The sequence below is a fragment of the Leptidea sinapis genome, chromosome 37 (assembly GCF_905404315.1).
Source record: "Leptidea sinapis chromosome 37, ilLepSina1.1, whole genome shotgun sequence".
NCBI lineage: Eukaryota > Metazoa > Arthropoda > Insecta > Lepidoptera > Pieridae > Leptidea > Leptidea sinapis.
Window position 1 is genome coordinate 1853815 of NC_066301.1, and position 15188 is coordinate 1869002.

A 15188-nucleotide genomic window follows, 5' to 3' on the forward strand; every position below is an offset into this window, starting at 1 on the left:
TATTTTATTTTTATTCATAACAAACCGAACTCATTTGCCCAGTAATTTCACTAGCTACGGTGCCCTTCAGATCAAAACACAATAATATTTACACATTACTGCTTCACGGCAGAAACAGGCGCCGTTGTGGTTCCCATAATCTAGCCGTCATCCTATGCAAAGCAGCCTACTGGTCTCGTATGGTACCATCCTGTTATATTTTTTTTTTATCCAAGGTGTCCGGATAGCCCATAGACTGAACAAAGCACAGCGATTTTTTAGGTCGGTTTTTAGTGGAAGAGCGGTACCAACGCAATTGTGCCCCTACCACTCATTTTTATTTATTTTGCTTATCTTTTTACTATGGGCAAATGGGAAAGAGGCAAATGACACGATGGGAACTTGTAAAGTGACTCCACATGGACATCTTCATCATCAAAGGTAAAGAGTTTCTTTGCCAGTCTTTAACGTGGAATTATCCTCTAAATTATGTATTTTATTATCCTCTAAATATAGTCGAGATTGCTAATTGCGAGGTTGTACAGTCATACATATACTTAGGATCACTTGTCGCAAATACTGGTGGCTCGGAAGACGAAATTAGAAGGCGAATTTCGATTACCAGATCTGCAATGCAGAAGTTGACGAGGATATGGCGGGACATGAATATCACCAAAGCAACTAAAGTCCAGTTAGTGAGATCTCTAGTGTTTCCCATACTACTATATGGTGCCGAAACATGGACAGTCAAAGAACGAGAGAGACAAAGGATTGACGCACTAGAAATATGGTGTTGGAGACGAATGCTACGAGTATCTAGTAGACACAACGCCGCACAAACGTCTCGATACTTGAGGAACTCAAAGTGAAAGAAAGGCTTTCATCTATAGTCAGAGCGCGTATCCTCAGATACTTCGGACATATCACGCGACGTGGAAAGCAAGCCATAGAGAGGCTTGTAGTTCAGGGTAGGGTCAACGGTACGCTCCCCTATGCGCTGGACAGACCAGATCAAAGCCGTAACCAAAACTTCCCTCAACACATGTGCTAGAGAAGCAACAGCCAGGGATAACTGGCGTAGAAGCGTTCGTCGTTCGACGTGACCACGACTGTTCTGTCAAGAGTAATCCGACGAAGAAGAAGATAAAGAATCCTCTAAATTACAATTTCTCTTTTCAGCTTCAGTATAATTTTGTAACATAGCCTTTTTCATTTTTTTTTAATAAATTATTTATACTTCGTTTCATTTAATATGTTTTGACAGGCACGTGTCTTAAAGTCAAAGTTAAATAAACTTTACTCAATTAGGCTTAACTTAAGCGCTTTTGTATTGTAATTATTAATATTTCTTTTAAATTAGTGAATCTACAATATGTTCGAAAAAAATTAACTCGTCAGAAGAAACTACAAGAAACTCAGCGGCCAATCTTAGAGTATGTTACAATGGCTGTAATATATAAAACAAATTAGATTGTACTGCATCCAATATATTATGATTCGTGTTCTAAGTTAGAAGTGTTTTAAATATCAAATATTTCGTAATATCTAAATATATATATAAATGAATTGCTGTTCGTTAGTCTCGCTAAAACTCGAGAACGACTGGACCCATTTGGCAAATTTAGGTATTGAATTGTTTGTGGAAGTCCAGAGAAGGTTTAAAATGTGAATAAAAAGGAAAATGCTACTAAATTAAATAAAAACGACAAATTTGGTTTTCCTTTGATGTGTCCATACATAATTTCTATGAGCGAATTTATTAACGCACGGTTTGACAGTTGTGCTGTGAAACAATTTCATTACGACAGCAGGGTGCATATTTTACGACGTAATTTTTGATGTTATGATATATTATTGACAAATTCATATAAAAAAATTATTTTATTTATTATATACAGAACAACGTCTGTCGGGTCAGCTAGTTAGTAATAAAGAATAAGCTGTATTAGTTATTTATGCAACTGTTGTTTAATAAGGGGTATTAAAACACGAATATGGGTTTAATATTTGTGATAATAGTATCACATGAGTATTTTAATACCTTATTATCAACAGTTGCATACAAGACTTTATCTAACCCTCTAAAAGATTATGAAACAGTAAGCTTTCTGCTAACATTAAAACAGCCAATCCTACTAGTAACCTAATATCATCCATTACTGATATAACAAATAAACTAAGTAAAGAAATAATTTAATTATTTATTTTAATAGTAATTTACATTATGTGTAGTGCAATTATTACAATTCACTTGAATATTATGTTCTTTTGCAGCGTTTAAAATATCTGGCGGTGTGCTGTGAAAACTTGAATCGCTCATTTTTTGTAAACAAAACAATAAAAATATCAAAAATAAAATGGCGGTGATTCGAATAACCAGACATACATAACGTATACAATATTATATTGCTTATATTATTTTGTTAGTAAAATAAAAAATAATAATGAAATATTTATAACAATACTGGAAGAAAATAGTTTCTTCATCCGCAATTATTTTCTGTTTACTTCTTATAAGACGCCTTATGAAGTCTAGGTAGTTATGCCGGGTGATTCACGGTTGATACGACATGGATATTTTTAGAAAACCACTTACACCAATAACTGGTCACCAACTCTGGTGTTGCAAGTGATAAAGTCACGTCATATCACGTCGGTGATCACTTTCAATCAGAAGAACCGTACGCTGATTTGTCTTCCTCTGCCATAGACAAAAAACTGTACTGATAAAAATGCCGTTGGTTCTACATGTGTAACTGAAGTTCCTTGTCACAATAAGCCTGAAAACTGCCGCTCAAGAGTATTTAATCTCCTACTAGTAAACTACTAAACGCCGAAATTACTACCTTTCAATGTTTGATGAAAAAGGGCCGATTACATTTCGTTATAACTGATATTAACTTATCTCATTTCAACAAAAATCTACTATTGGTTAGCCATAGCATCCTGATTACCGTGCCATAAAGATATTTATTGTTATCGATTGGATATCTAGTATCAGTTTTAGTGATCGAGGACACTTGTGTGCTGCTTAATATTTGTGTTTTTGGAGAGAAAAAATATTTTATGCACTGGTACGTGAATTTTATTCGTATTATTTATTACGAATGATGCTCATTCAAAGTTTTCCTATTAATTGTTTCGTCATTGCGTCAATGAATACTTGGAGTTGTTTCACTATCAACAAGATATCCGGTTTACTTAAAAATTAACAGCCGGTATAGAACCGATTTCAATACAATATTTTGACCTTTTATTCCAACCAAGATTGACGGGAGGGTAAAATATTTCGAAACCATATAGTATTAGCTAATTTATACGTCTAGATGGGGGATCCTTCTTGCTGTTAGAGAACACATGACAATAGGCCAGCATTATTACTTTGGTATGCATGACAAGCTAAGCCTTACACTCGCGATACGTATGTCACTTTGTTTTAGTGTGCGTGAGTTGCTGAAAATATAGATTAACAGTTGGCCGCTATTTTTTTCGCCATGGTCACAGCTGTCACAGTATATTTAGACGTATGAATTATCTAAGCATACCGTCTTATATTGTGCTTTGGATGCTGTTTATATAATATTAAAGTAAAAAAGTATTTTAAAAGCTATACTCGTACTAGCTTATTGCAAATTGCCTTACTACAAATAAAACAAACTAAAATCATAGATGTTTTAATTTCTGAACCTAACTATAATTTGATTTAATTTATCGTGCAGATTTTGTATGCTATCGCGTATGCCGACTAAGTACTTCGTAATTAATTGATATTTTTTGAGAATTAATGTTGCAACAAGTCAACGGCCCTCTCAATTTAATCATCTGAATCACAACGCATCACAGATAGCCCTTAGCGTAACGTAGGTTAACGCTCACATCAAACATGACCATTCACCCTAGCTTAACATAGGATATTTTACTGTGTGTGATTACGCCAGCAACCAAATCCATTAAACTAGAACAACAGTAGATGTACATTTGGCTGTAGAAATAAGTGTGGTGGCACAATTGCTCCGGACCAAAGACATAACGGACGGAAACAAAAAATATAGCTCCATTTCGCTGCGTATTTTTGGTTGACCCCTGGTTCTGCCTCATCACGTGAGCTATTTGTTTGTTTAATAAGCTCAATACGCAAACTCAAAATATGTAAATTTCTTTTAATTGATATTTAATTATCATTATCAATTTTATTTTTTTAACTTACCAAAGTAAGTTGCAATTTAAATACTTAAAGGCTTAACTTCGCATTGAAAACATAAAACATGACAACGTTGTAAATATCATACGTATATTAAGAGTGCTAATTATTTAATAAATAATAACATTTATTTAATCTTTCACATTTTCTAGTGTTACTTTTTTACTTTACGATCAAATAAATCTTGATTCAATTTATTAAGTCCATATATAAATGTTAGTGAAATAGTCTTAACCTATGTTAGAAAATACAATAATAAATAACATATATGTTAGTAACAAACTTATTCTTTATTAGTTGATATAATTAATAAACTTACAAACTAAAGCAGACATCCAGTGCGCTTTGAATGCGCTATTCAATATCTAAAGCGTTTATTTCAAATAAATCACGGAACCAATTAAAACAGTACCTATGATTAAAAATTCACGTTTTAGTAGCAATCCAGACTAGAATTAGACTATCCAGTGAAAACTAATCTCTATATATTATATCTTTTTAAAACTCTCCTTTAATGTAGAAATTAATTTCCTTAAACTTGCTCTAGAAAATGAGACACAATTAATGATATTGTGATTCACATTGCGGATATGTGATAAGACCAATTAACATGACCAAGACGTTTATTATACAAACAACTATGCAGCGTATTATAAAGAGATAAATAAACTTAAATATATGTTTGTTATTTCCAGCTCGACAAGCCTAAATAAATTGATTAATAAAAATGATATTGTATGCAGTTGACCACTAAGTGCGAAGCAATTCAGACGAATAATTTAAATATTGAAATGGATTTTATACCAAAAAACGAGATTCTAGAATTGCATGATGATATTTTGCACAAAGTTAGGAAGGAAGTGAACCTAGATAGGCCCGGCGAAATGAAACAAGCTGTTAGTATTTTAAAGGATTGGATTAAACAGCAACCACATTTTAAGCGGAAGGAATTTCGTAAGTTTTTTATTGTAACTTTGATGAGGTTTGTGAATTCAATTGTTTTTTAAAAACAAGGATGCAAAGCACTAATTATCATCGTTTATGTATATTCACCACTTAAAACTTATAATTATATTAATTATGAACAATCACTTTTGAATTTTATAATATAATATGCAAACAATAATAATACATTTTATACTTGTATTTATGATTCTCGAACAATTATTTTTAATAAAATTTTAAATTTAAATATAAGAGATAATTCTTAAAGATTTTTCAAAATAAATGTTGGTATGATATTAAAATCATCATCGTTAGTATTTCTTGTTCTTACATTTATTTTAAAACATAATTTAAAATTGCGCATTGGTGTTCATTCGATACGCAAATGACGATCATATTTTAATAGAAAATATTAGAAAACAAGTTTGTTTTTTAAAAAGAAAATTGCTTCGAATGAGCAAAACATGCATCTTTAGTATATTTAAGAATACTTACGTAAGCCTAGATACTTTATTCATAAAAATCCACCTTTTATTTCGTACATTAGTTTTATATACCCTCATACATTATTTCTTAAGGTGCTTATCTGCAATCAGTGATGTACTTTATGCATATATTTTGTGAGGCTTAGTCAGGCGCTTATTGCTGCCGTGAAGCAGTAATGTATAAGCATTACTGTGTTTCGGTCTGAAGGACCCCGTAGCTAGTGAAATTACTGTGCAAATTATACTCAACATCTTATATCTCAAAGTGACGAGCGCAGTTGTGCTGCCGCTCGGAGGTTTGGGGTTTTCAAGAATCCTCAGCGGCACTGCATTGTAATGGCCAGGACGTATCAATAACCATCAGCTTAACGTCCTGTTCGTCTCGTCCCTTATTGTAAAAAAAAGGTTAATTATATCCTCCAGCAAGTCACATCCAAAGGACTTTCTCTTGAGACGTTTATCATTAGCTGCTCGTTGTTCGACTTCGGTTTTGATTTTTCGTTATGAGGCACTCATACGTGGCAGTTTTACTATAATATTGTCGCGTAGAACACTTCGATGTACATGACGAGAGTTGTCAAACTTCAAGACATTGATAATTTCAACAGCTCCGTCAGCAATACTCGTAGTTCCTCCAAGCTCCAAGTTCGATATACCTACCAATGATGGAATTTTTTGGGTTTGGTAAAGTTAATAAAATTTTATAATATAATATACAACCAAGGTACCTACAGTTTGTATTGTTAAGCTGTGTAAAATTCAACGCCCCCTCATTGTAAATTAAAGTTACTAAAATCTTGAATCTTTACAAAATACTCTAGAATCTAAATGAATAGTACCAGAATGACTGCTTGGTTCAAGTTATGAAGAATCTGAAAACATAGTCACGTCTACATGACTTTGAAAGAATGGAATATACTATTGGAAGTTTATTTTTTTAAATGGATTGTGAAGAAGTCTTCTTCATAATTTCAAGTAGTATTTTAGTTTTTTCTTTTAAAAGCAGGCTTCCTGTAGATGAAGAAAGAAGCCTGGGTGGCCTTGCAGGATGTCTGATAGGTGGGTAAGACGGCGACAATTTGCAATCACCGTTGTCTTTAGATTTAAAGATAGGCGTACCTTGTGAAATTACTGGTCTGATGTAAGCTGAACATCTTAATGTGACGAGCACCATTACGAGGCCGCTTAACATTGTGTGTTTTTCAAGAACAGGGCCAGGGCGTTTTAGTTACCATAAGGTGACCTTAGTACTCGTTTCGTCACAATTAATAATCAGTCATAAAAATTTAACACGCATAATATATCTATAAATTCTAAGCATAAGTAAAGTATAAGATCAAAGTACAATATACTTATACGTATATTTATCAAATTGTTTACTCACGATGTAGTCTAAAGTACATAATATTATATATATTATCAATGTCTAGCCAATATTTAATGACCCGGATTGTACTGATAAAAGCACGTGTTCTAGCGGAGCTAGAGTAGAGAAGTATCCGTATGATAAATATGTTATTTGCGGTAAAGACCAGTTGCTACTATAAAATGATGGTTCCTCATATTATTGAAATCATAGTACAATAAAAATAAAAATGCTTAAGTGTTAAGTTTTATTCGTCATCTATTTTTTCCTATTTTTGTATTTATTAAGTGGTTTGTATGTTTTAATATGTACTTATTTGTGGAAAAATGCCGATGACCTTTTTATAAATAAACTTGATTGTGATGAAGAAAAACGTCAAACAAGTAATGACATTTTAGTTATAGTCTTACTCTTTGGTTTTACCACATTCCGTAAGGCACCCCGCCTTATAACAAACAACGGCAAATAAAGGTTATGGAATAAAAGAGAAAGAGTAGTCAAATTTTTTAATATTATTTTTTATTATTTATTATTTTATATTATTTATTATTATAACATTTTTATTATATTTATTATTTAGCTAAATTTCTAACGATTGTGAAATATTTTTTCTTTTTTTAATTTAACTCTGTTGGTGTAGACTTAATTTATGAAATGTACAAACCTCAGTGGTTTTTATTGCTTTGAAACCGCAATGTAAAATTTGTTTTTTATTAAGATATATATAAAAAAAAATTGTAGCAAGGTGAGTAAAAAAGAAGAGGGCTTTTATTGTAATTTCGATCGCTATTATATTTAGACACAATCAAAGTCATAGAAATTTTATTCAAACACGTACAATTCGATGCGACCAATTTATTAAATTGTATTTCTCACGAATGCGCTTAACCGGAGACTGTAGTCGTAGATTTGATCTAAGGGATAGATTATAGAAAATTTGGGATTATTTAGCTCTCGAATACTCGTAGACTTTATGACTGATGCAATACGACTGAACGATTACTCACACTTTATGACTAATGATGCTGTAAAGAAAACAAAGGTCATACATCATCATTCCGCTGTCCCTTAGTTTGACCACATTAAACTTAGCCATTCGGTATAATAAAGAGGTACGTAGGTAGGTAAGATGCAGTGAAAGACAAAAATGAAGCCTGATCAGATTAGATGGTTGCATATTACTAAGAAACTAATAGATTGAATAAAAAAGAACTGAAACAGAATGAAAGGAAATCTATAAATCTTGTAAAAAGTATGTGAATGATAATAAATAAAATAATATAATAATTTATAAAAAGCAAAATAATGACAAAGAAAATGATAATTTTGATATGATAACTTTCGTTGATTTGGAAGTTAGTGAGCGAGAGGAAGATCAACAGCGCCAAGGGAGATCGAGAAAGGTGAAGGTGTGCTGGATGAGTTTAAAAATATATATTTATATATAAATTAATGAATTAAAAGTGCAGTGCTGCGGTTTAATCCTCATATGATTGGTCAGTAAATTGTATTCTAAAGCGTTAACCAGAAACGTTATGACCAATATAAATGATAGTACATAGAATGTGCAAGTAGGATTCAGAAAAAGAATGAGATGTATGGATCTGGTCTTCTCCACCAGGAACATCACAGGAAACAATTCTGACAAAGTCCCTTCTGGAAGAGGGGAGTTGATTGCATGTACATGATTTTTTTAAGGTAGCCTCGTTAAAATATACGTAGTTCATTCAATGAAAATTGAAAATTCGTATGTTTTCGGTAACTTTTATCATATATTTTAATCTTTATTCTTCGATATAGTCACCATTAAGTATAATACAATTTGAATACTTTTTTATGAACTTAATAATTTTTTCTTAAAAAACTCTTCATCCTGTACACCTTAAAATTCCTGTACTGCAGCGACTACCGCGGCTGCATCATTTTGAAATTATTAGGGCTAGGTGAATATGAAGGATGCTCGAGTATTTCAGTCCCAACATCTCGAGTTGCAGTCATAGCAACAGCGGACCTGTGAGCCGGAGCATTATCTTGATGAAATAAAACAATTTTTGATATTTTGCTCAGAAAAGTAGGTTAGTAAATAGATCTATAGCTAGTGAAATTACTTTTTTCAAGTTTTTAACCTTATGTTCGATCGCCATCATTGTTGGGTGACCTGTTCGAGGTTTTTTTTTTGGTATGTAGATGTTCTTTCACGTGTAAGTTCGGCACACCAACGTGCATCTATAGCTACGGTGGAGCATCTAAAGTAACCTATAAGTATATATATAAAGTATCTAAGTAAATAATGATTAATTTGTTGTGTACTGAATTTTCTTAGACATTAGTGCCTAATAACCGCAAGCATAAAATTTTTATGTATTTTCAACAACACGTTACGACACACCGAAACAAAAAAAACTTCATTTTCTAGGAAACAAAAGATATGTCTTTTATCAATATTCTTACCTGACCAGCTAGTATATACTTTTTAATTCTTAAGGGTTTGCACCTCATACTCACTATTAATTGAACATCCCTCAAATGCTCTTAGATAATATATTTAAAACAAGGTAACCTAAATGAAACTTTAAGTTTAGAATTAATACTGTTAATGATAATTTAGGAATAACACTAGATAACAAATTTAAGTTTCATATTTAAACAGTATTTTTTATTATAAAGAGAGAGCTAAAATAATAATAATTATTAATTATATAGTAATTGATATCTTACTCCTTTACTGCATACATGTCTTCTACCGCATTTATCACGGGGAGTGTTCCGAAGAGCTGTTTAACCTGATACCTGACCGCCGAATTCCACCTTCGCACGACACGCCACAAGTTAGGATATCATCCCCACCATCTGGATGTGTGGCGGTCCTCCACAGTGCGGTTTTCAAGGAGCTTTCTTCCTCGTACTACAACGCTGTGGAATGAGCTTGCTTGTGTGGTGTTTCCGGGACGATACGGCATGGGTACCTTCAAAAAAACCGGCAGGCAACGCTCTTGTGATTTCTCTGGTGTTGCATGAGAATGTGGGTGGCGGTGATCACCAGGTGACCCGTACGCTCGTTTGTCCTCCTATTCCTTAAAAAAAATACAACAATGGTGTAATAATGCTTCGTTGATTGCTGCGACTGGGGTTAAATTTTAATGAAATAATATTTTCAGCTGATTTTTATCTGGAAACATCAATACTTGGAACAAAAGGATCTCTGGAACGTGCCAAGAAACAGTTTGATAAAGTATGCACAATGCGGACCCTAATGCCGCATTTTTTTGATACATTTGATGTCAAGAATGATTTAGCCATACCCTTATCAAAATCCATGTAAGAATTCAATTCACCTGTATTTGAAGCTTTGATGAAAAATTAATACTAAAAAAATTAAAACACAGAATTAATTTGTCCAGTTGTGCAAAGTAATAGTTGAAATTTTTAATTATAGAAAAAAAAATTGCGAGACTGAAGTTGATAGAATTTTTACAAAAATAACATTTTTGTGAAGCAATAAATATAATATTATGGTAACATTATTTCAGCCATATTGTAGTTCTACCTAAGTTAACAAAAGAATACTACAGGGTTATAGCATTTAAAGTTGTGGATGTCTTCGAAGATTCATCGATGTATTTAAAATTCTTCAAATTCTGTATACAAGTAAGTTTAATTTTAAAAATGTAGAAAAATGCTGTCATTGACAAATTTAGCGGAATGCAAAAGAAAGTGTCTAGTAAACGTAGCTAGTTAAATTACAGGGCAAATGAGACTTAACATCTTATGTCTTAAGCTGACGAGCGCAATTGTAGTGCTGCTCAGAATTTTTGGGTATTTCAAGTATCCTGAGCAGCACTGCATTGCTGTAATGGGCAGGGCATATCTCTCTCGTCCCTTACAATTTTGTTAAAAAAAAAATCAAAGAATTTGCGACTTTTCCTTCTTCAATATTCTTCACATCTTTTTTCTTGTGTAGCCAGTGCAATCGACAAGAGCCGCAATTAACTGTAGGCTATTAGATCAAAAGAAGTGTATGATATGTCGTACTTTAACTCCAGGATATTTCTTAGCATGCCTACGATCAAGATTATTTTGGTATCATAAAAAATTTCGAAAATGCGTTTTTGAATTATCACTATATTTTTTTCACTGGTGATTCCTCTGTTGTTGCAAGAGATTGTGGGCGGCGGTGATCACTTAACAACAGGTGACCCGTACGCTCGTATGTCCTCCTATTCCATAAAAAAAAATACACGCAAGCATTTCTCCGACTTATCTTTTGCAGATGAAATTGTTTCAATTAGACTAACTAGTGTTAGCCCTTATAATATGGTAATCCATTCTCTGATAATTGGAGTTCTACTATCTAATTTGTTTTACCTCATTGAGTTGGACTTTCTCAACTTCTCAGTGACTCTTTTAGTTAATTTTTTCCAGATTGCTGAATACGCAAAATGCCACGACTACGTTGGAAGCTTTAGAATGGTCGCTGATTTAACAGACGCAAACTTGGTCGATTTCCTTTCGAAAATTAATCTTGTAGAAATAAGACAAGTTATGACTATTTTTGTGGTAAGAGTATTGGAAAATAGATAGTGCCAAAAATATTATTTATAGAATATATTTTTATATGGAATAACCGAATGTTGATAAGTTATAGGATATCATTTTACAGGCTGCTATTAATATTGCATTTTATTTTAATCATGATTCTAAGATTTCCTCTTGAAATAATTGTTGTTATATTGTACTGTACAAAGTCCAGTCCTATTCAACCAATTTCGTAAAACTGTAATATATTCTTAAACTCATTCGATGACGAACTTAATTTTTTATATCATATGCACATTTGCTCGTAATAATTGTCGTTTTTTGTACTGTAAAAACATTTGTACCTTTCACAGAATAAGCCGAATTGATAAATGATTTCTAGAATAATATTAAAATGTTATAAATTTACTCTTGTTTTCACAGGACGGCTTCGGTATGCGGATTAAGGGTATTCATTTTATTACTCAATCAAAAGCAGTTGATGGCCTTATATCAATATTCAAACAAGTGCTGAAGCCAAAGATTGCTGGTCGAATGAAGGTTCATAAAACTCGTGATGAGATTCTTGATATTATTGGAGCGGAAGTATTGCCTGTTGATTTTGGTGGCAGAGAACGTTCAATGGAACAATTGTTTTGTAAGTATATAACAGACAACATATTCAATAAGTCTAAACAAACACAATTTCCCGAAATTCGGGAATGCAGCAGCTGATTGATGATTTTAAAAAGTGACTGAACGAAACAAACATTTTTTGTGAAAGTTAATAAACTTGAACACTTGGACAAGTCCTCCGAACTTTCCTCGTGATATATGTGGTAGAAGATGGAAAGAAACTGCACATTAATAAGATGATGGATTTGATCGTCGATGATTCAAGCCCCTCTTCGTTGTATGCTGTCAAATGAAACAAACTGGTACGGGGGTACCTCTGGCCAGAGGTTAGAATAGTAGAAATTAATGTGAAGCCTTATTTAAAATTTGCGCCTCACATAATGACAGGCGTGGCAGTTGTCTTGAATTGAAGTACTGTCTTGATTAAGTGAACACACCAAACTATAGCAAAACGTTGTCGACTCTGTTATAATATTTTGTAATATTGTAACTAGAATTATTATCAATGATAAAATCTTTTCTAGAAATAAAGTACGTAAAATAGACTTAATATAATTACGTACTATCTTTATATATTAATTTCTCGACATTCTGATCGTTATCATAGTAAAATTATTAAATTAAACAAATGAGGAAAACTGATAACTAAAGATAAAATATTTCGATAAGAAACATAGTATGTAAGAATGTATTTATTAATTTCATCTATATGAAATGGTCCATACATCATATTATAGAGAATATAATAGACCGCCTTTTCATTCATTAATGTTGATGAACGACTGTTGGTAAATATTAATTCTTTAGTTTTATTCTTTTAGCTCTGTCGTACATGTTTTGCCAATTCATGTTAACATGCAATTAATTAATTTCTTAAAATTTATAATGTCAAGAAAATATTATAATGGCATACAAAATGTTAATGATATAATATATTAAAAAAAATTTAATTTAATTCAAAATAAATATGTTTATTAAAATAATATTAAGCCAGAGATAAGAAAAGCACAATGCATTTTATTATTGTATCAAATTTAAATATAATTATACCTATATATAAACCTGAATATTATTTCATTTCATAGGTAAATAAATTCTCTATCAACTAATAATAACAGTGTACAGTTCAGAATTTACACATCATTGATCATTGATGCTCTACAAACTCTCTTGATCCAATCATATTTAACTTAAATTTAAACGGCCCTACAAATAAACTTCAAGCAAGAATATTCAAAAGGTAAAGGTTTATTCGGACGATACTGTATACCAATTATATTTCTACAGCCGGAAGAGTTTAAATAGTGTTATTTTGTTTAATTATTCGTAGTGATATAAATCTTAAATTAGATTTTTGTATATGATTCGAGAAATGATAAATAACCTTGGCAGAAAATATTATGATGATTTCTCACTGACAAAAGTTATCAGATTTTTGGAGATACAATTCCATTCCCATATAGCTTCAATGTTTCGTTTCGTGTGAAAACTTTGATAGGCGAAAATCTTCATTTCCACTCTGATAACAAATTTAGCTCTTTACAAAATATTTAAGAAACCTTTCAAATTGATTTTTTTGATATTTTATTATCATAATTGACTTTCAGAAGTGTAAAAGTCGTAAGTACTTAATGATTAAAGAAGTTTCATTTATTTGCAGGACAAAAAATACATTACTTGAGTAAATAAGATGTTTCTCTCGAATACTAGGTTTAAAAATTTCGAATAATAGTCTGGGTAGTGGTGATAATTTAGAATAGATATTGTACGCTCGATCGTCCTCCTATTTTATTAAACCAAACTTGTAATAAATATTTTCGATTTTCCAGTACAAGCAGGTGCATTAATCTGCACACACTGTTAATAATTAACATATAACATCTATAAATAATCTTTAAGCAAGCATTGTATCACCACGTGAAATCATTTTTGAGATATAAGGCCAAGTTTTTGACGTCCAGTCCAATCTCATCCAGCCCCAACAAACAGCTGGACTGTCAGTTCACGAGCGTGACGGAGAGAAATTCTTTTCCTTTGGCATATTTAAGATAAGGAAACGACCTGTCTCGTTACACCATCACAAGCCGATCACATTCAATCAATGATTATTAACAAATCCCTTGTAATGTATTTAATAGTTCGAAATAAGAGAGGTGAAAAAAGAGGGATTAACCCCATCATAAAGGCTGCCAACGTGCCTGTGATTCCATGTGACCTATAAATTGAAGAATTATAGAATTGAATATTTTTGAACGTTTTAATTCAGTTTGCATGCTCATGTGTACGCAAGCGATTGCAATCCTAGTTGAAAACCAAAAAATTAAAATTTATCTTTTAGAAAAGCTCCAAAACTATTGATAACTCGCCTTAAAAAATTTAGAAGTTTTTAAACGTTCTAACATGTTATAATATTGTGTTGCAGACGATTGGGTGGATATTCTATCAACTAAAGAACACGAGGAGTTTATGAAATACATAAGCAGCGCTTGTACAGATGAATCACTCAGACCAAGAGATCAATTTAATTCGGAATACGCGGGTTTACCCGGCACCTTTAGAGTTTTAAGTGTAGATTAATATTAAGTTTATTAAAATATCATCAACATTACTATAAACTATGTGTTGTTATAATAAATGTACATATATAATATGAAGCACTATGTGCTTAATGTTCTGTACTGTTAGGTGCAGTATATATTATAATGTAGTTAGACATAGCTATTGTTTTTATGTAGATATAGTAATAGTAAAACAATATTATTGAAAATTTATATAAGTATTCTCTACAACATTTTCCATCGTATGAAATTTTACAGAAAAGATTACTAATCCTGAAGATAATGTAACCTTTTCAATTGAAATGAAAAATATTTGATTCAAAAGGACAAAGTCAGGATATATTGCTTCATGATATAGTTTAGTAACCAGTAACAGTAGTAAATAAAGCTTTCTAAATAGTAAGTGATTTAGTTCCAAGTACATTTTGTTCTTAAATCAAATAAAATTTTAGAAAAATGAAATGAAACTGTAAGAGTAAGATTTGTAATAAAAATATTCGAAA

General features: G+C 31.8%; 1 protein-coding gene across 1 annotated transcript; it reads left to right on the forward strand.

The window, feature by feature from the left end:
- The first annotated feature begins 2992 nt into the window (after positions 1–2992).
- LOC126975687 (uncharacterized) lies at positions 2993–15188 on the forward strand. The gene is made up of 7 exons (XM_050823688.1): positions 2993–3053; positions 4876–5134; positions 10135–10294; positions 10507–10624; positions 11399–11533; positions 11936–12149; positions 14550–15188. Exons 2-7 carry the CDS (start codon positions 4918–4920, stop codon positions 14702–14704), a joined length of 999 nt encoding a protein of 332 aa, XP_050679645.1. The 5' UTR covers positions 2993–3053; positions 4876–4917; the 3' UTR covers positions 14705–15188.